This window comes from Trichoplax adhaerens, genomic scaffold (genome assembly GCF_000150275.1).
Source record: "Trichoplax adhaerens TRIADscaffold_16 genomic scaffold, whole genome shotgun sequence".
Classification (NCBI taxonomy): Eukaryota; Metazoa; Placozoa; class Uniplacotomia; order Trichoplacea; family Trichoplacidae; genus Trichoplax; species Trichoplax adhaerens.
In genome coordinates, this window is record NW_002060958.1 from 871,687 (window position 1) to 893,656 (window position 21,970).

The 21,970-nt window shown below is 30.8% G+C and overlaps 3 protein-coding genes across 3 annotated transcripts; 2 read left to right on the top strand and 1 right to left on the bottom strand.

Moving 5' to 3' along the window:
* Positions 1-1,122: 1,122 nt before the first annotated feature.
* TRIADDRAFT_1695 (uncharacterized protein) lies at positions 1,123-2,667 on the top strand (the record flags this gene model as incomplete). Its single annotated transcript, XM_002116515.1, has 1 exon — positions 1,123-2,667. A coding segment is annotated over one exon (1,545 nt), but the record flags the coding sequence as incomplete, so codon positions are not given.
* Positions 2,668-10,832: 8,165 nt separating this feature from the next.
* On the top strand, positions 10,833-12,728 carry TRIADDRAFT_60583 (uncharacterized protein; the record flags this gene model as incomplete). Its single annotated transcript, XM_002116516.1, has 1 exon — positions 10,833-12,728. The coding sequence occupies one exon, from the start codon at positions 10,833-10,835 to the stop codon at positions 12,726-12,728; it is 1,896 nt and encodes a 631-aa protein (XP_002116552.1).
* A 2,241-nt stretch (positions 12,729-14,969) lies between these two features.
* Positions 14,970-18,806, bottom strand: TRIADDRAFT_31065 (uncharacterized protein; the record flags this gene model as incomplete). The annotated part of the gene is made up of 11 exons (XM_002116583.1): positions 14,970-15,104; positions 15,357-15,437; positions 15,554-15,595; positions 15,713-15,807; positions 15,894-15,977; positions 16,334-16,436; positions 16,660-16,732; positions 17,071-17,136; positions 17,291-17,345; positions 17,627-17,686; positions 18,710-18,806. Coding segments are annotated over 11 exons (891 nt in total), but the record flags the coding sequence as incomplete, so codon positions are not given.
* Between the last annotated feature and the right edge of the window lie 3,164 nt (positions 18,807-21,970).

Genomic DNA, 21,970 nt, shown 5'->3' on the forward strand with positions numbered 1-21,970 from the left:
CGATACGATCATTTTTCTTTGTCATTCCTAACACTAATACTTTTCATCGTATAAGTTCAATATCTGTTATGCATTACCCAGTGCACCTGATTCGTATTGACATCGATGGTAAAATAGCGATGCCATTGGTTTGATTCATTTAACTTGTTATTTTAAGTAGTAAATTGTACGTGTATATAGCTATTGCAACGCTGTTGAGTCGTTAATTACGTTCACGATTGGCTTCGCAAATTTAATTCAAAATCAGTGTAAGAGAGAAGTAGTAAAAGATAATTTTCCAGCGTTACAAGCGGAATAGCATGATCGCCAGTGGCAATCAATATGGACATTTCCTAACTCAATCCATTTTAATAACCAATAGCAAGAATTAGGCTGGGTAACTGTCAGTAAGGACTTTCTTAATATCAAATTAAAACTATATCGTCCTTAATCATCAAGACATAAAGTGAGGTAGCACCTTCCAATACGTTATTATTTACCTTGGTAGAATATCGACAAATCATTAACAAATTTACAATTTACCATATGCTCCAACCTTACAGCAGTTATCTCATTATGCTGCGCTAATAGAAATTGGTATAGCCACTCATAAAGACCACTGTTCATATAAAACGATTACAAATAAATTTAAAATTTTTAATTAGCGTCGTTGGTGGAAGCCACTCTTCATTACTTGCAAACACCTTGACATTGCATTCAAAGTTCGCTTTCTAATCTCTATTTCAAGATAATTACGATATTATACAAGATTTGTCATCACCTTTTATCATGGATAATAAATAGCCAGTTTTATTCTACTTTTAGCTTACCATCTTAATTTTATCGATTATCCATTGGCAGTAGTTAAAAATTGTTCTCGACAACCATCAAAACTACCAAAGTCTCGCTTATACTCATTTTTCTGGTCGTAGCTGTTGTTCTATGGTTGGCTATGTGATTGGTTAACCGATAGAATTCAATCGGTTGAAAATAATAACAAAGTCTTCAATTTATACATGTTATTATTATTCTCCTTTGCAGTCAATGGATAACGCATTCCATCAAGAAGATGAAAGATATCAATATGAAAATAATCGTGACTCTATTCCTACCGGTACTTACCATCGTGGCCGATGCTGCCGGTTTGCCTACGTTATTAACATTGATTTATTAGTAAGTAAAATTTATTACTTTTTCTTCTGGGGAGCTATTGGTTGTGTATTGCCATTTTTAGGCATCTACTATAAACAACTTGGGCTATCGCCACTGCAATGCGGCTTATTAATAGGAATTAGACCTTTTATCGACACTTTTGGTGCGCTAATTTGGTCACGTCTTGCACATAAAAAACCAATTAATCAGATTGCTCTGGTGGTCTCTATCTTAGCATGGGCTGCTGTCACATTTTCAATATCGTTTATTCTTCCAATGAGCAATTCTTGTACTACAACAGACGAATTGCAACCCAAATCCAACCTTACAACTGTAAGCGTTAACACAATTACTTTTTCTTCAGTTGGAACAAATGTCATGGAAAATTATCGTAATTCTACAATTCTCCTAAATCAAACCAATGATCAGTCTATTCCTACACTGGATGATAAATTAGTCAGCGGCAATAATGACCATTATCCCATTATTGAATCAACATCATCATCGAGTAATCATGCTAATCCAGATCAACATTCCAGCAATGTTCATAGAAGGGAAGAAAAAGATAAACCCCAAATTAGCTTAATATCGTTTGGCTATTGGCCACAACCAAAACTATTTCTCTCTTTAATGTTAATATGTTGTATAGGTCAAATTCTTGCTTCTCCAGCACAAACACTATCTGATATCGCAACATTAGCTTACCTTGGTCAGTCAGTCGACAAATTTGGATTGCAGCGGTTATGGGGAAATCTAGGTTGGAGTTTATCCACATTATTAATTAGTGTTTTATTAGAAGACAACTTTTACTTATTACCGTGGTGTAATCCATCTACATTAGGGCGAAATTATCAACTTTGCTTTTACTCATTCTTGATTATGATGATTTTAGCCGCTATTACTGCTAGCCAATTTAAATTTAAATTAAACAATGCATCAGTAGATACCTATGCTTTACATTTAGTCGATGAAAATATGGCATTTCTATATGAGCATCAAGCTAGACCTTCAGGATTATTCCAGTTCTTAACCACTGTGAGGATAATATCGTTTTTCATCATCTTATGGTTCCTTGGTTGTTGCTATGGGGTGCTATTTACCTTCCTATATTGGTATTTAGAAGACTATGGTGGTACACCGTTATTATTCGGCATTGCAACATTAGTAAACCAAAATTCTGAATTAATAGGTTATTTTCTATCTGATCGACTAATTTGTACTATGGGCCCAATTCGTCTAATCTATATTGCATTAATAGCTAATGCTGCTCGCTTTATTTACATCTCATTTGTAAAGCAAGCATGGTTAATACTGCCAGTTGAAATATTGCAAGGTTTAACACATGCCCTCGTTTGGTCTGCTAGCATATCATATGTCTATAACTTAATCCCTCAGCACCAATTTCCAAAAGCAATTGGCATATTGCAAAGCATATATCATGGCTTCGGTATGGCAAGTGGTGCATTTCTAGCTGGTCTGCTAATCCATTACTATGATACAGCTCTAGTATTTCGTGTCTATGGGATAATTTCGATTATTTTATTTATTATTTTTTGGGCTATTCAATATCTTATACGCAGGCACGATGAGAAAATACGTAGAGAAGAACAAGCTAATTCAGTATCGTATGACAGATTACGATTGCCATCATTAGAAGAAGAGTTTGAGGAATTGTTGGAAGATGATGAACCAATAACTTTTCGAGAATTAGCTGTCATGGATAGCAGCAACTATCCCAGCGAAAAAATTCCCGGAATATAATGCCTTAGCGCAGTTAAAAGGTTAAAATACCAAAGATTGAACAGTAAAAATAAGAGATTAAAAATATTATGTAGTTTATTATACTGGGCCCGACAGCAACATTTAAGATTAAGAGATTGCCAAAATTACCTAAGTAACAAGAAAGTCAAAATTATGTTATCAAGATTACAAGTATATTATTAATATATCCTGCTTAGTTCAAAAGTAGTTAATGCTCTGCTTACTTATATAACATTTCTCAATTATTTTATTTCCGATCCTTATTTATGTTAAAGCAAAACATATCTGATATGGTGCCTTATTTAATAAAGACGCCCTACCAATTGACTTTTGGAAAACGCTTGTAGATGGTTGCAAATCATTTCTTGCTAAATATCCATGCAAAAATATCAATGATATGTAATTTATGAGCAGCCTTACTGCTTATAAAAACATAAAGATACAAATATAATCATTAAAATCAACAAGAAGTTAGCCTAAAGATATCGGCAGCCATGTATACTATCAAACATTTATTTCAGATTTTAAAGATGCAGGATTGAGAAAAATTTATCTCATTTTAAATTTGACTAGAGACTTGAGTATAATCGACCGAATTATATAATCAAGAACTATGCTAAACGCAACAGAAATAAACAATTTTACGTGTTTAGAGTAAGACTATCTAAACGTGATTGGGTTTATACCCAATATTTTGCTCTGGTACCTATAAGTCAACGACTGAATTTCTATGTAGAAAATTATACTTAGATATTAGCATAACGATGCCAAACTGTATGTTTTTGGTCTTTAAAAGACTTATTAGAGATGTATCGAATCGTTCAGATCGATAATCCCTTTTACTTATGAAAGTTTTTCCTTAATAAGTAACTTCCATTTAACGGTTAAAAGGCGACTATTTATCTATTTTGCTTTGCATTTTAAAATTGCGTATATAAAATTTTTGAATGTATTTCATTAACGTTATTGCTGAAGAAATTTTAATTCCGTATTAAAATAAATTTACACTGAAAATGAAATTGTTACTGATAGCTTGCACAATATTTTATTTTGCGACTGAACAAATCATGTTCTGCCAGATTATTATGAGATTCCATTGCTTTGTATCTACATTTTCGCTTCAATTAAGTAACTACTACGAAATGAAGTGAATGCATGAAATCTCCATTAATAAATTCTATTTAATCTGTTCTATTCGTATTGCGTATTAATCTTAAAAGTATGGATTGATTTAATCGAAATTAATCTGCTATCGAAACGTGAAATTACTCCTGAAAGAATTTAAAATAATTTTCTTTCAATATTCGAAAATAATATAGACAGTTAGTAATGAATAGAAGTATACCTCAATACTCTAGTCTCACTAATCAATCCTTGCACTACAGATTGCAAAACTTGAGAATATTAGCTACTCTCAACGTAGCCTAAATGATGGTGCAATTTAGAAGGCACGTAGTTTACGGTAATGAGCGACATACTTTAAAAAATGAATTATATTACAAGGAGTAGTATTCAATATGCATTTCACGCACGAGGTACATACAGGAAATAATTGTTATGGTAATTTTTTAATAATAAAAATTAACAGGATAGATCTCGAATCCATACGATAGACGATTAAACTCTAGATATTACAAATACCAGATGTATTACAAGAATCAGCATTCGAGATGCATTTCGCACACAAAGTGCATACAGGAGATAACTGTAATAGTAATTTTCTCAATAACTAAAAACTACTAAAGCTAACAGAATAAATCTTAAATCTTAATCCATTCGTTAGAGGGTTAAACTCTAGATATTACAAATACCAGGTGTATCATATAGATCAGTATTCGATATGTACTTCGCCTGCAAAGTACATGAGGAGATAATTAAAATTTTCTCATTATAAAATTTAACAGGGCAGGTCTCTAATCCATACGATAGAAGGTTAAACTCTTGATATTATAAATACCAGGCGAATTTAGTTCTACATGAAAACAAAATCTTGTAACATAGCAATACTTCGATGTTATTATATTTGTTTTAAAATCAATTTCATCTTACGCATAATATATTCATGCATAGCTTAAGATGTTGATAATTAATTTCATACCAAATTTTAATTCCGTCTTAACTAAGTAGGGTTGAAAGAGCATTCCATACTTTTTCAATTAGTACGATACTTGAAGCTAATCTAATTTTAGTAAGAATTAATATCAATTACAATATATGAATTTCCTATGATAAAGTGCTAAATTACCACAAGATTTACACATAAACTCGTATCTAGTCAATTTGTAATGTCAATTTCGAATCTATTGGTGCCATATTACCAACTTTAGAGTAATTTCTTAATAATATCTTCGTACAACATAATGATCACTGTAATCATTGGCAAGTATGGTATATTGCTTTATATTTATATACAGATTGGTCTTTGATTCTCACTGAAAACATTTGCGGTGTGCATATACCTTATACAAGAAAATTTCCGTCTGTTTAGTAAGATCGATTAAATTTGTATTTGAATCTGTCTCTAATAATTTGCTTTCATATAACATTTTATGCAACCTTTAAAAATCAATACGATTTTATAATTCCAATTGAAGCAAAATTAATCATACTTAAATATGACTATTTTTAAACTATTAAATCAATGCATTCCATATTCTACGCGTGATCATGAACAAGCACATAGTTAATTTTATAATATTGATGCACGATCTGATAGCATCATTCCATCTGCTTAAGCTAGCGCTAAAATAGTGCTAAACTAATTAGCTATCAATTTAAACGTGAACTATGATAATTGTGGATTTATAGAATTACGATAGAACGGGCTAAGAGTTTTCTTATAGATGAAACTATAAATTTCTCTTCGCTTACATCGTACTCTACTAAAATGAAATCAAACTTAAAAATTTTAATAGTATCTATCGCTCATTTATCTAATTTATTTATAGAAAGTTAAACCAATCCTTTACAATATGCTCTCTACTATTCTGATAGCGTATGTTAAGGACTACTCGCCATTGATATATGCTATCAATTCACAGCATCCATTCGCCTCCATACAAACTGGGTCTAAAATATTGCTACTTCACTAATCCATTATTTCCTACCCAACTTTGAAGCTAAAATCTAACTTAAACCTATAAATTACAACGCACCTTATGTTACGGCACAAGCAAATATTTCATTATTATAGTACAGTTTTATATCACATTACAATAAATGGTTAATTCTAAAAGCAAGCATAAATATAAATATAAAAATTATGGTAACAGCTGTCAATAAACGGATCTTTCATCGTAAAAATGACCATGATCCATCACGAATATTTTAAAATATTTAAGAGAATAAAGTATCCTGAATTGATATTATACTACTACGCTAAGGCAATTTACTTTATCAGAACCAATTTATATTATGTCAATAATAACAAAACTTATTAGAATGGATATTAAGAAGCAGAATGATGCACAAGTACCAATGCTTCGAGAGTTCCAACAGTATCACACTTACAAGCCTAACTTTAATTTTACTATTTTTAAACATTTTGTACTATTTCTTTAGCCTTAACTTAAAATCGGTATCAGGTGATAATCTACAATGTATTATTTGTTTTATATTTGTATTTAAATTTAGTAAGGTGTCTATTGGACTGCACTATATTTAAATACACACAGTAACTTCGAACGAAAGTCCTAAAAGTGGTTCTGTTAAGTATTCAAGAGTAAAGATCATACGTCTAATTGCGTCATCGACAAATAAGAATCAGTTAGCATTCTCTCGGCTAAAATTATTTGTTTTTTATTTATCATATCGGTACCTCAAGGACAGAGATGTATTTCATTCCTGATACCATTCTGTTTTGATGTACAGTAACGTAATAGTATAAATTAAAAGTTTACTTTTACGGCATATCGAAATAATAGCTAATAATGGCTAATTATAGAATGGTTAAAAGAATTAATTTGAGTTTATTAAACAATCATGGTCTTCAGTTGTAAAGAATTAGTTCTATATGACTACAAAATGAAGTTGCTACAAGTTTGCAAAGAGTTTCTGTAGTTACATGGCTACAATAATTAATCCAAATATAATAATTCAAAATTCATTTTATAAACATATTCGATTCTAATTTCATTTTCGGATATCGCTAATGCCTACCTGTATTACGATATTCCTTGCATTGCGTCTAAACAGACAGATAAATTTTTAGTCATAACATAATATATTATCACGTAATAATTCCGTATTAATGATAAATTTACACACGAACAGAAGAAACTTTTGTCATCTCTCTTCGATATGATTCAAGTAAAGAAAAGAAGCGGCTACATTAAAATAGTAGTGATACATAATACGTGCATAGTTCATAGTCAAATCTTCAGAAGCAATGCCCGATCGGATGAAGGCTCGAAAGTATATGTGCAAGTTTTATTTTTTAATAGATTGTTATGGATCTAAACATGAACAGAGATGACTCTAATGTCTCAAACAGACAAGGATCTTGTTTTAAAATTTCAGCGAAAGCTATATTTTTTAGTTTTTAGACATCGCTTTTAATTTCCTAACCCTTAATTAGAATAAAAAATAAAGCCTATTTGTAATTTGCTCATCCTTAGTATCAGTCATCCAGTAATCACCTTACTTTAACATTCTTAATCTTTATCCGGCATTACTGCCTCATTATTGATAGACAATTTTCTTCTCTGTTAAGTCATAATAGTCTTGGCTGACGACGTAATTAAGGAATTGAAAATCTTCTTCTTGTATTATGAATTTCTTTTCTATTTCTTTGTCGTATGAAATGAATTGATTTCTCTTATGGACAATAGAAATAATAAATAGATCAAATAGCATAGCTACCATGACAATATACGCTTTTAAATTCTTCTCTAACGTTAAACTATATGGCTTCTTTATCTAAAAATATTCCATTTCTTATCTACTATAACAATTTCATAACAGTCTTATCTACGGAGTTAACTAACAGAGGCCTTGTTCATACTAGTTATCAATAGAATCTTTATCAGCATCAATCACAATGTAAATAAAAATTACGTAGAATGAATTAATGAGCACAAAATAACATTTAATTACAACTCATTTTAAAATTGCATTCGTAAAATCGTTACTTTTCCTTGGTACCCACTTTATTCATGAAAATGAAAAAGGTCCATCGAGCTCTCTACGCTAAGTAAATGAGAATTTCTCTTATCTAAGAATAATCTATGATCAAATTAAATACAATATCTCTTCTTAGATATAAAATAATGTAGAAGTAAAATTATCAAACTTGATTAATGAGATTTTTATTATAGTAGATCATATTTTAACTGCAATCACACTATCCTATTAGGATAACGGTAACACCATCAGGCCTACAGGCGATGTTGAAATGAAGTTACAGAAAATAATAGACTCAAAGAACGCCAAGTATGTTAGATAAGGAAAATTAAACTAATAAGAATTACTCAATTCTGATTTAAAAATTATCAGTTGAAGGTACCTGGCTTCGATATTTAAAAATTCCGAATTTTTCGTCGAGAAGCAGAGCCATTGCGAGTAAGTTATTAACGCCTTTCCTTAACTTTACTGCACTTTAAATGCCGGACAATATTATGTCTAGTATTTTCATTAATCTGTTCTGATTGATGATATAGTAATACTTGAGGAAAAATAGTAGATTGATGGATTGTAATCTACATCTCTTCCGTATAATTACAGCACCGGTGCATATTGGTGCAGATCGTAATTTTCATATCGCTACATTGGATTCAGTAACGTAACTGCCATAAGTACTTTGCTACTTAACTCGCTATTAGCTAGAATGAAAGACTAAACAGCACGTATAAACCCTATAAAAGCCGGCTTTTACTATACATGTAAATGAGCACTAAATTAATCGCCGCCACACTCACAACATACCTTAGTTACCGCAATTAATTGAAATTTCCTTAAATTTCACGTTTCTTGAAGAAGTACGTAGTTTACTAAAGAACTCGCTAGTAGCTAAATGAAAGACTCAGCAATATGTATAAACCCTACAAGAACCAGTTTTTACTACACACGCGTATGTGCAATAAATTAACAGCCTTAACGTTCATAGCATAAATTAGTTGCCGCAATGAATTAGAATTTAAAATTTATTTAAATTTCCAACGTCCGAGAGATATGGTGTACCGGCAAATTTGTGACTCTTTGTAGAATAGCTTGTTTGTATCATTACGAGCTAAAATTTCTGCTGACATTCCATTCCATTGGGAAAAATAACTATATAGGATTTTGTAAGGTGTTTAGATAAATAATTTATCTGTCTCACTGCTTTTTAGTAACAAAATTGTCCTTAACATTCTATCTAGCTAACGAAAGCAACTACGTATAATTCCATTAAGTAGGAGTATCAATAATATTGATTCTTTTTTTAAATTATCACTGTAAGCAAGATCTTGAGTTAAACATGGCAGTAGATGGTCTTAAAAATCGTTGATGATATTAGATTCATTTCCTTAACTGTTAGAATAACATTTCATATCTTAATTACATAATTGCTATCAACTTATTTTCTGTTCATTAACTCCTATACCTGTCCGCCATTCATTATAACCTGTCTGATTTTTCAGCCTAAACCATTAAACTATTTAAAAATAAAACAATTATACAATTATACTGTTTATAAACAGAAAGAGTTTATACTTTTAAGATTTAGCTAGTTCTTTACTCAACGATAACACAGACTCTTTGTTATTGGATCAAACCCATTATTATCTTTTCTGATTTGGCGATTTATAAAAATTAAGGATTGCCTCTCGTAAACTTTCTCGACTTAGAAACCTTGTTTCGTTTGCTGTAAGGTCATAGCATATTTAATTCCTCACAGTTAATAATCATACAATCGTGGCTTATTTCATTACTTTAAGCTAATTCATAGGATCTTGGTCAAAGTTAATTTTAAAGCTTTGCTTTAAAAATAAGTCGAAAACACAGCAAACAGATTAATTAATTTCTCCATGCTGCTGTGAGGTTGATAGATCAAGAATCTTAAAAAATTTAGAATAAATTAAGATTTATTGAGCAAAACCTCGTTTTACGAAGATACAACGTCATCAATTAGCTGAGGACCTCTAACGAGAAAGAACTATCTTACTATACTAAACTACTCGCTTATATACTTTTCCCCGTTTGAAGTCTTAGCACTTTACTTACTACACACTTCAGTATTAGCATCTCAAATACAGGATAGTTTACACCTTTCATGTGAAGCTCTAGTGTGAGCACTGTAGCGCTCCTCTTCAAAAGGATTACAGTTACTAAGCTAGCTATATTTAATACTTAAGCCTCTAACGAGAATATCTATCATATGTTGAACATAATACCTACGGTAGACATTACTAAATATATCATCAACTTAGAATACAATATTACACTGTCTTACAGCTGCTAGCTTATTTCCTTCCAAAATCTCATTTTGATATCATCGCTATCCATAACGCTATAGAATTAAATATACGATAGCAAACCTATCTTTTGTAGTTTTAATACTAGTGGTGCGATATCATCAGTATTGTGCTATCCAGTCAATGCCATAAAATCATTTTGCAGCAGATACCTTTTAGTATAGCCCAATTACTGCGTTGCCGGTAAGTTATATCGCTAACTTTTGTTTATTCCCAGGAATCTCCTGCAAATCTGCTAGTAATTTTTTGCATCTTATAGTATACCCTAAAGATTACGAAAATAAATGTATTCAAGGTTGAGAGCTAAAACAATTCATGAGTAAACCAGCATTGGATGTATTCATTACGTGAAACCCTTCACTGAACGTTCTCGATTGCATAGATATGGACTGCAGAAATTCTACATCATGTACATTAAGCAATTAATATCATTTTCTATGTTTTTTTCGAATTCAGGAAGCTATAGGTGATTAACCATTATCGTTAGTTATGACTACCTGGCAGAAAATTACCAATACTCTATATCAAGATGGCATTGATGGCGATAAAAGCTCGAAGAAAGCACAAACTCTAAAGTCTTCTTTTTATCCATCATGGAAAATCAACCGATATTTATTACTTTCCAAAGCAGTCTATTTCATCTATAGCTTTGCTGTTGGAGGTTTAAAGCCCTTCTTACCGATTTACTTTAAACAGCTGGGAATCAATGCCAAGCATTTAGGAATCTTAATGGGTTGTCGACCTCTGGCGGAAGCATTTAGTATCATGATATTTTCAATGATAGCTGATCGATTGCAATGTCATAAAACAATTTTAATCACAGCTTTATGTATGGGAGGACTATTAACCTTTGCATTTAATTTTATTCCCATTCCTAGCTTTTATTGCCCACCTGATAATATAACTTCAGATATCATCATCAATACTACCTTTACATCGGAGGCTTTCCAAGCGTCTCCAATGTATACAGTTGAAAATCCATACACTCTCACCAACGGCAGCTATAATGAAGGTTATTATTTTCGTCGATATGGCAGTATCATCGTTGATAATCCATATTTTACATATGATCATTATGATCTGCAAGAAAGTTTTATTTGCATATTAGTCATAATTATCATTTGTGAAATGATTGCAGCTCCGTCGTTAACTTTAGTCGATACCTATACGTTATATCAATTAGAGGATAAGAAAGTAGAATATGGTCGACAGCGTTGCTGGGCTGCTATAGGTATTGGAGCTGGCGAATTAATGTCGGGCTTAATTTTAGTCCATTCCATCATGACAATTGAAATTTGCGGCAAAATATACGTCATGGGCCATAATTATAACATTGCATTTTCCTTATATTTAATACTGATGAGCATTGCAGCTGTCATTGCGCTAAGATTTCAATTTTCAGAATCAGATAACCCTTCTTCAAGCCAAATTAATCGGCACGGTGATGATAGAAATACTACAGACAATACTGATCATGACGATGAAATATATCATGAAGACAGCAACGGAATCGAAACTAAAAAGTTAATCAGACATTATTACCATCAATATAAAAATCGCTTACAAAATATTAATAAAGATTTTAGTGAGAGTGAATTAGATGATGATTCTGATGATGCAGTATTTAGTTATAGCACCGATTCCAATGATGAAATGGGAATGCTAGCAAAGTTGAAGGATAAACGATCTACTTCTCCAAATCAATATTCAAATATATGGCAGCTCTTTACTTCACTTCGTTATGGTTCTACGTTGTGCATTAGCTTGTGTTTAGGTACTGCAATGGGTATATTAACATCATTTATGTACTGGCATTTGCAAAGTTTAGGTGGAAGCACATTATTATTTGGCTGTATCGGGGTTACTATCCATATCGTTGAAGCCATATCATTTTTCTTGGCTCAAAATGCAATTTATTATTTAACTCATGTTGGAGTTATGGGTCTTTGCATATTTTTAACCGCTGTTGTTTGCATGTCGCTGGCATTTCTGCAAATTCTTTGGTTGGCTGTACCACTTGGTATTTTGATCGGTATGATAACAGCACTCTTTTTCGCTAGTGCTACATCCTATTTTAGCCAAGCAGCTCAAAAACACAGTATAAGCTCAGCACAAGGTATATTTCAAGCCGTTTACTGTGGTATCGGTTGCTCCATTGGCTCGGTTGTCGGTGGTATTGTTATAACCTATCATGGTGCAAGAAATTTATTTTTTGTAGCTGGTGCATTCTATACAATCATTTTTATGCTATTCATCTTGCTACAACTACTGATCCATCTATCAGAGCGTGGTACTCTAACAGATATAAGGAAAAAAAAGGGGACAAATGACCCACCTAAAAGCTACTTTCGTCGAGTTAAAGCAACTCGATCTAGAACGTATTAATTTCGCATCTATAGTGATCGACGTCTATTGTGTTTACGTATCATAATAATAAATGAGTCAAAATGTATAAAAATATTCTAAGGTAGATATACACGCAATTTAATAGAGGTAGGTGATCATGGTCGTCATAAAATCATTAGTTTTGCATTTATACCATCCCATATCTAGGAAAATATATAGTTAGAATGTTAAGGTAAATATTTCGAGATGGATGCGCAGATAATTCTGTAGAAATGACAATAATTGTTTCGGAAAAAAGATAAATATTGTGCCTATGTTATTATCTACAATAAGGAATGGTAGTTAAGATATGAATATTAAGTAATTAAAATGGATATACTAGTATACTCACACATATAAATCAGTATAAAGATGATATTAAAATTATAAAGTGAGATTACTAAGTATTAATTATTACTAACTATTAAGTACAAATGTTATCAACTGTTTAACCAGAATCGTTATTGCCATATTTTGAGCCCTCATCAAGAATAAAAATGCGATAAAGTCACAATACTGTGGTGTATCATAATTGTCATAGTTAATAAATTTTAGGGGTATATTATCGATAAACTATCGACTACTCCATTTTGATAATCTTAGTAATTACAAGATCAAAAAGTATTTAAGATCCAAAAGTAATCTGTAGATATTTAATATATAGCATTATTAAACGTCTTATAGTGTCTATATATTAGTTGGCTTACGGCAATTATAAAGTAAGAAGAGATCAAAATTATATTTGGCAACTTCAGCTACTATATTTGTCATAATACTATAGTAAAAGAATATGATGGAACACCATAGTTTATCCAGATGGTATTAAAATAAGAATTCATAACGTTTTTTAATTCGCAAATTTGACTTTAAAGTAAGTACTGTATTATAGCATTCTATAACTCCCTTGTGGCAAACAAAAAAGAGCATCTACGTTTACAGCATTTTCGATATGAAGGACTAAGAATCAAACTTATTATTCTAAAGATGTGGTATTTGCGATAGGTTAAAAGTTTTTATTTAGATAATAAAGTAATCCTATATTATATGCGTTGAATATTCAGAACATTCCTGTATTTTGAACGGTAACCAGTTTTATCATTCTTAGCACATACAATATTAAGTTAATAAAATATCATCTGATATGAGCTTATAATCAATCAGACTAACCCATTAAATACAAAAAGTCTTCAAAAACAATCCTAATGTCTAGAGTATATTTTAGTACTCCTATATCTACTTAGAGTCTATTTTACCAACTTTTGACACACTCATGAGTTTATTAACATTCAAATATTGCTAGTAATCATTATTTTATATTATTTGATTATTACTTATTCGAAAGTATTCAACTTTTTCTGTATGAGTATATTCGTGATGGAAAATTTTACGAATAATAGTTAATAAGTTAAGAATTAGTTAACCATAAATATATATCTGTAATTCACAATACAGCATAGTGTTCTGTCCATAGTACAGCACTATTTCATACAGCAGTTCAATTTAAATAGGCAGATAAATTACATTAGAAAGCGTTCAATAACATGTCTTATTAGACATATATTTAGTTCTAACTTTAGTCAGTAAAGTATACTTGAATAAAGGGAAAGAAGACATTCCGGAACGTATAAAAATTACCAAGTATCTATTGGTCGATAGTACGTACACATAGTTGTTGGAACATCCATTAAGTGAACTAAAATAAGTCAATAAATAATAATAATTGCAATATACTTATGACATATAGGTTTATATATGTGCTGCCCTTTATGAATTTTTAAAATAACATAAATATACATATATGCGTATGCATGAATACTTGAAGTAAGTAACATATTTAGGTATGCATTAATACTGAAATAAATAGGGCTGAGATATGAAATATTGATATTATTAATAGAACTACGACAAAATGGAAAGAATTTGCGACTGTATATCAGATATACGAGCTATAAATCGAGATAATAATAAAATATTGATTATGGTGCTAATTAAAATAGCAATTCTTTTAAATCTTCGCCATATTGATTAGCCAGGTGCTGGTCTATTTTTCGTTCGTAGTAAAAGTGAATGCTGGGATGAATTTATTTATTTCTGTCCGATACTAAAGGATAAGAATTAGGCCTTCATTTTTAAGTATCTCATTAGTGAATCCAAATATTCCCTCAAGCATTCGTCATGTGGTTATCCTAGCATAACCTATCATACGTAAGGAAACAGACAAATTGAGTAGCAATATATCGACTAATAAAGTATTAAAGTTGTTCTAAGACGCAGAATAGTCAAGTTGCTAACCTGTAAACGTGATCTTGATTCAAAATTAGCTAAGCCATTAACGGTATATTGCTGATGATCTTTTGAGCAAACCTTTTGCCAATCCTAGCAATAATGACCATAAAAATTTAAACTCTGATCAATATTCAGACAAGCTATTTCGAAAATGATACGATTCTATAATCATAACAAATAATCCATCACCTGATTAGGATTAATCTACATTTCTAATCTAGATATGCTGACAAATCATACTTATATATATATATATATATATATACACTAAAATAAGAATAAAAATTCAACAAGTTCTGATAATTGTTTTTGTATTCATAGCATTATTCATCATAAACTTACGGAAATAAATGGATGCTGTAGCGCTTGCATTGCTGTCAGCCTAGTTCTCATATTGACGGTTAACAGCTTTTTGACAAGTTCCTAGATTATATTTCAACGTCTTTAGTACAGAGACCATGAACTTAAACCAATCCATACTATAATTACATAGCACTAATATTGATGAAAGGATTAATTTAATTATTACACTTGGTTACCTTTGCTTCAATGGAAATTGAAGCCCATCCGTGATATCGATACTGATTTATATGTTAAAAGAAAGATAAATAGGTAATTTTAACCTTAAGAACAATACAGATTCAAACAAAATTTACATAAATTATTTTAAAACTTTGTAATATCTTTGATAGCCTTACACTGATTGAACCCCTTATAATATCCTCAAATAATACTTCTATATCATCATCCCAGTAAGGTGGATAACCCACCAATAAGGCATACAGGACAGCTCCTATTCATAATTATAAGAATGCCAGTCAGTATTAGTCTCGCTATGCTAGAAATAATTTATCAGTTAATAGTTCAATTAGTATCAACCGCATCCCCATAAATCGATTGGTTTTCCATAAGGTTGATTTTGGATCATCTCTGGTGATAGATATTTAAGCGTACCAGCAAAACCTTCAATTGAAAGATAGATTGGTCATTTTATCGAAAGTTTATAATTATTACACTCACCTAGTTCCCTGCCTTGGCTTATTTGAAAAAGTACTTATAGTTTCTTTTACTAGTATAGGACTTATTAAATATTATTTTTGTAAATTATAAATTGTGGAGAAAAACGATTCTACAGCTTTACAACTGAAATGTTAGTTTACTTAGTTGCTCTTCTATATTAACATTTCAGCCTTGAAAGATATTTAAATCTACGCATATTAGAGAGTAATCTTCTTTCATTGTTACTGTCGCTGATTACGATAGCAGTTTAAGTATTTAATTCCGATCATCTTTTATGCTGATATTAATTAATTATTTACCATGCCATTCTTGTATTTCTGGATGAACTTCAATAGCAAGCCCAAAATCAATTAATTTCACAGTTTCTTCACCATTACTACAGGAAATCATCAAATTCTTTGGCTACATAAAGCAAATATTATTAATTAGTTTCATAAGTTTTAAAACATAGAAGTAGAAAGATCAATACTTTCACTAAAAGGAGAATCATATAAACAGATGGACCTCATTTAATTTTTAATTATAACCGAACTATTTTTAAATTCTACATATAGAATTAAATTAATTTAAAAATTCAGATTACACCCATTTTAACGAAAAGATGCACTGTAAATGATGAACTTACTTTAATATCCCGGTGGATAATGTTATTTTGATGGCAATGATTGACGGCTTTCAGAATTTGTCTAAAGTAAATGCTGATAATATAGAGCTACCATTTGAATATATAATCGTCGAAATAGCTCGAAAGGAATAAATAATTCAGTTACTATATATATCTTATGATATTAGGCTACTATTGCAGAATTATATCAACATTGATTATAGAATTTTTGTTCAAATTGTAAGGATTGTAAATAATTTTCGATTTAATATATGTGTTAGACTTTTAGTATACTTAGCCGTGTCTAATACCGTAGCTAAATCGATCCTAATTCTGCTATTGGATATTATATATTGATGATAAATCGTTAACTAGCAAATTAAGCCTTGAAGAGATTCTTTAAATCGTACACAAAGTAATCGTATGTTTTACCTAGCATCACTCTCGGTATATATTTTTCGCTTAGAAATATGTTGGAACAGTTCACCATTTGTAACTCTAGATCGTACATAGAAGTGTTTAGTTTAGTAATAGGATTTAGCTATCTTAAAAATGAAGTCATAACAATATTCATTTACAGTGCATGGCTGGTAATGTAAAATAATAGATTTGGCGATTAATAATTTAAAATTTATTTATATTCCTTGCTTACAGTTCAAATATCATGCAATAGCTGTTATCGCCTTGGGTTAGTTCGTAGAAGCGAACTAATATAGAAAAAGAATAGATATTACATTGATCATATTAAATGAGTAGCTCATATAGCGAAAATTAATACGATTCTGAAGATATTAGAAAGGAAAGTGACGCTGTGTTGTGGTTGCTAATTACAGAAAAACTTGATTAAATAGAGGGGAAGATACCTATATTACTCTAGATGAGTATAATACAAGTTTCACTAATACTTAAAACTCTATAGCAGAGAAGAGCCATATGTTCTGATATTACTGGCAGTTTCTAATATAGTATGATTAGCCGCACAATTTACCAATATTGGCATGATTCAACTTTCGACATATCCTTACTTCCCGATGGATATTTTGTATATCTATCCAAAAAATAAAATTATCATCTGAATAAACCTGATAGTATAAATCTCTTAATGGTATGAAAGTAGAAATTAAATCGTTGAAGTATGATAGATTGACAGATCAAAATTGTAATCAGTACCATTTCTTTAAGCAACGAACTTCAATAAGAGTATTAAAATGATCAGGCAAAAACTCATTTTATACTATACGCTTAGATAGCAGATTGTACTTTCGCGCATGAATATGCTAAGGTAATTATAATTAATTACTGGCTATAATAATTAATCAGTCTACAGCATAACTTCTTCGTAAAGTAGATTTAAAATAGGTTAGAAACACAGTATCTCTTAAAGTTGCAAACTGCAGCAAGAGTGTTTTAGAAAGTATTGAAATAGGGCTTATTTCTACAAATAGTAAATGTCAATATTACGTTATGATTCCCTTGCAGGGTAGATAAAAAAATAGATTAGGAATACAACATCTTCGGTTTCTTTAAGCTACAAAAACAATAAGAGTAGTTTGGAAAGTATTGAAGTATGAATTTATTTCTACAAATAATAAATGTCAATATTACGCAGTGATTCCTTTGCGGGGTAGATTAGAAAATAGATTAAAAATACGACATCTCTAGTTTCTTAAAGCTGCAACAGCAACGAGAGTAATTTGGAAAGTATTGAAATATTTCTACAAATAGTAAGTTTTAGCAATGCACTGTAAATCTTTCACAGGGTAAATTAAAGATCTACATCATCTAGAAATAAGTAATAGACTACTGCTAAATCTTTCGGGAAAATTATAGCAGACAAGCGCTCACGTCTATACCGGCTAGCAATTGATTTTAATGCCTTACCTATCGTCAACTCCTTCCTAGACTACTATAATTAAACAAGCATCTTCATTTAAAGTTACACCAAAATTGATTTAATGCATTGGGAAAACTCATAATTTATAATTAGCGTAGTAAACTGTTAAAGTTTCTCGTGGTGATTCTAACAAATCCATCATTACAATAATAAAGAAAGACTTTTATAGCTTCTAACCTTGTTGAGATGCAAATTTCGCGTTGATTATTTTAGCAGCATAGTTTGTATTGTCTTGAGGATGTTGGCATTGATAAACTTCACTAAATGCACCCCTACACGTATGTTTATTGAATTAAAATCAGCTGATAAAATGATATATGCGTCTATTGAAGTAGGAATGATCATTTTCTATCTACTTGTCCATGGGGTTATGGTAATATACAGAAGAAATGAACTCTTAATATTCAATCTTAATACCTCTATAGTTTAGCTAGTATAAAATTACTCCACCATTACTTTAATATCAATCGTGATTGGATTTACACCATTTTTAATTATACTGTTGTTGAAAAGTATAACACTGTCTAATTGATTAAGGTAGGCTTGGACGATGATTTAGAACCGATCATTATTTGCGATCTAAATGCCATAATAATCCGTGAGTTATCAGGCCTTTCTGCAGAAGCGAATGCTATCGTAAAACAAGACTGCAACGATAGATAATCAGTTTGGAAATGATAATGTATAAAAATTTGGATACACTTTAAGAATATAAAACTGAAAGTAAATATACTGAATAATATTGAAGATATGTAACGTTGTTACAGTATCATTTTCAATTACGGGTTAATAGTACAAAATAAAAATTCTAAAAGGCATTCATTTGCAAGGAGTTTATCGAGCATAGATAATTTTGTTTATACTATATCAATGAAGGATAGAGACTAGCCTACTCTAAGAAAAAAGAGATGTTAATTGGTAGTTAATACTATAAAATAGCCGATAGATAGTTTTGTTTTCATTATTCATTGCAAGTAAAGAAGTAGATTAACTATCGAGGAAAGTCAATATAATTTTACAAACATGTTTTGCAATGGATGATGTATTGTGTCTGATTTTGCTATTAATGATAAACGAATGTTTTGACTATTACGATTTGAAGTTGAGTCGATTTATCATCCGATAACTTTCAACTATCTTCGTAGTAAACGATACCTTCCAATTTTATCCTTGAATTGATACATATTCTAACGGTTAATAGCCAATCCAAGATTAAGTTTACTCATCAGCCATGGTAATAAATTTAACACACCTGCATGAGAATCAACAATTTAATGACGATCGTTTCTTCTCATTACGATGATTCCTTTTCTTTGCAAGTTTATCTAGTTATAATCACGTGAATTAGTTCAAATATTAAATCCGGTCATAAGACTATTTTAAATGTTTAGCTGAACAAAAGATTGATTACTAGACTAGATAATAGTAGGCAACAATAATTAAGTTGATACACTAGCAGACTTTATATCTAGACAATACAATAATATTATCTAATACGATGCATTGTCTCTCTTAAGGTGGCATGTTATCAAATCGAATAAATTGTTTTCTTTTATATTAATACATCTTTGTGATGAAACTGTTAAAATTTCTCTACTGATAAATAATCTATAATCATGGACTATTTTAATCATTTCCAGGTAATATTTTGTGTAAAATAAGATGCAATGCGATTACAGCTATCGATAAAAATGATGGCATCATGAATAATCAGTAAAATTCGATTCTATCTTTTAGGAGATAAGATAAATACGAGTAGCCTTAGTACAGTTTAGATATTTATCTTGTAATTTTATTGATCAAGATTGTTTATTTATTGGATGTATCATACAGCGGAATGGATGTTTTGTTTATCGTGGAGATTTTGACGTATTATGCGTGGTATAGATTGCACTTCAAGTTAATCAACGTATTTCTATTATTTTATTCGGAGATGAATACTGCCACCTTATGCTAAAGAAATTACTATCGTTAGTAGACACTTTAATTCATTTATGAATTACGTTCTTTATAAAGCAGAGGCACACTGATTTGTTCCATCGATATTCTGCTTATATTGTAGTGTAGTGATCATCGGTTAAGAAAATGTGATAGAGTAATATCATTAGAATTAAAAAAATTGTGTTAACAAAATAATCCTGTATTTTAGAAGATGATATACTATAAATATCGTCCAATCCGGTGAGGTTTTATTCTATTTCATAATTATTGATAAACAATTATTTATCTGCTAAATTGATCAAGCACCGGATGGATATTTGTTCATGGTGATGGTTTTAATACAGTTTAATTGCGAGAAGAGAAGAGCATTGGCATCGTATTACCAGGGGATGATTGTTATTATTACCGTTTGCTAAGAGTAGAGGCTCAATTTTTATAAGAACTTTCGCTAATAGCGGCACACTTTCACGTAGGGAGAGGCTGCTTTTATGTTACACTGATGTATAACAGTTTACTACTTGTCGCATTTTAATAACTGACCTATCGTGGATTCATAAGAACTAAGTAATAGGACAACAGTACTAAATTTGTACACTATTTCAGTGGATGACAATATCATCAAATCTAATTGATTGTCAAAATGCAGATTTTACCGTAATTTGTTATGGCAACGCTATTGACTACTGGATCTATTCGATTTTCTTTCTTGGTTAGTGCTATTAACTCGCTATTACTAATTTATCGGAAGTGGATAGTTAAAATCATTTGGCGTTACACCCATACGTCTACAGTATATGAATATTACCATAATCAATAAGACAATTCTGGTGAAGAGAAGAACAGATTGTTATTTCTGATTTTATTACTAAGTGGATAATTCTGGTGAAGAGAAGAATAACTTTTAAGTTTTATAACATTGACGTACCGAATTAATTAATACTGAGCCTAGATCAAAACTCATTTAATGAATTAGACTCGCTAGAGTAATTTAGTATACAGAATTCTTATGACGCAATGCTGTATTTCCATCTTTTTTTCCAATATAACTAAAGTAATGGTCATTCTACTCCTACTGTACGTATGTTGACTAGAATTTATGCTCATTATATAGCGGACGGCTTCAATCCAGCGCAAATGTTGAATTTTTACAATTGGTGAGGTCATGGATAGACACCGAGATGAATAAAAACTGTCGACTTTTGTATCTAGAATGACTAGAAATAATCATGAGCCATGCTTAATGGCTATTACTGTAATTCAAAGTATATACTGTATCCAAGTCACTGCCAGGTTGTGCTTATTATTTAAAAGTATCCTGAAGTTTGCTTAATGGCTTTTACTGTAACTCATGCAGATAGATCTGTTTAAGAATGCATAAGTCAATGTATTATTTTTATCAACGATTACATAAGGTAGTCCATTTCATAGTAATCCCGTCAAATCGTCCATTTTATATTTAGAATGACACCAAAGGCAGATGTAGCAGAAAATTTAGGG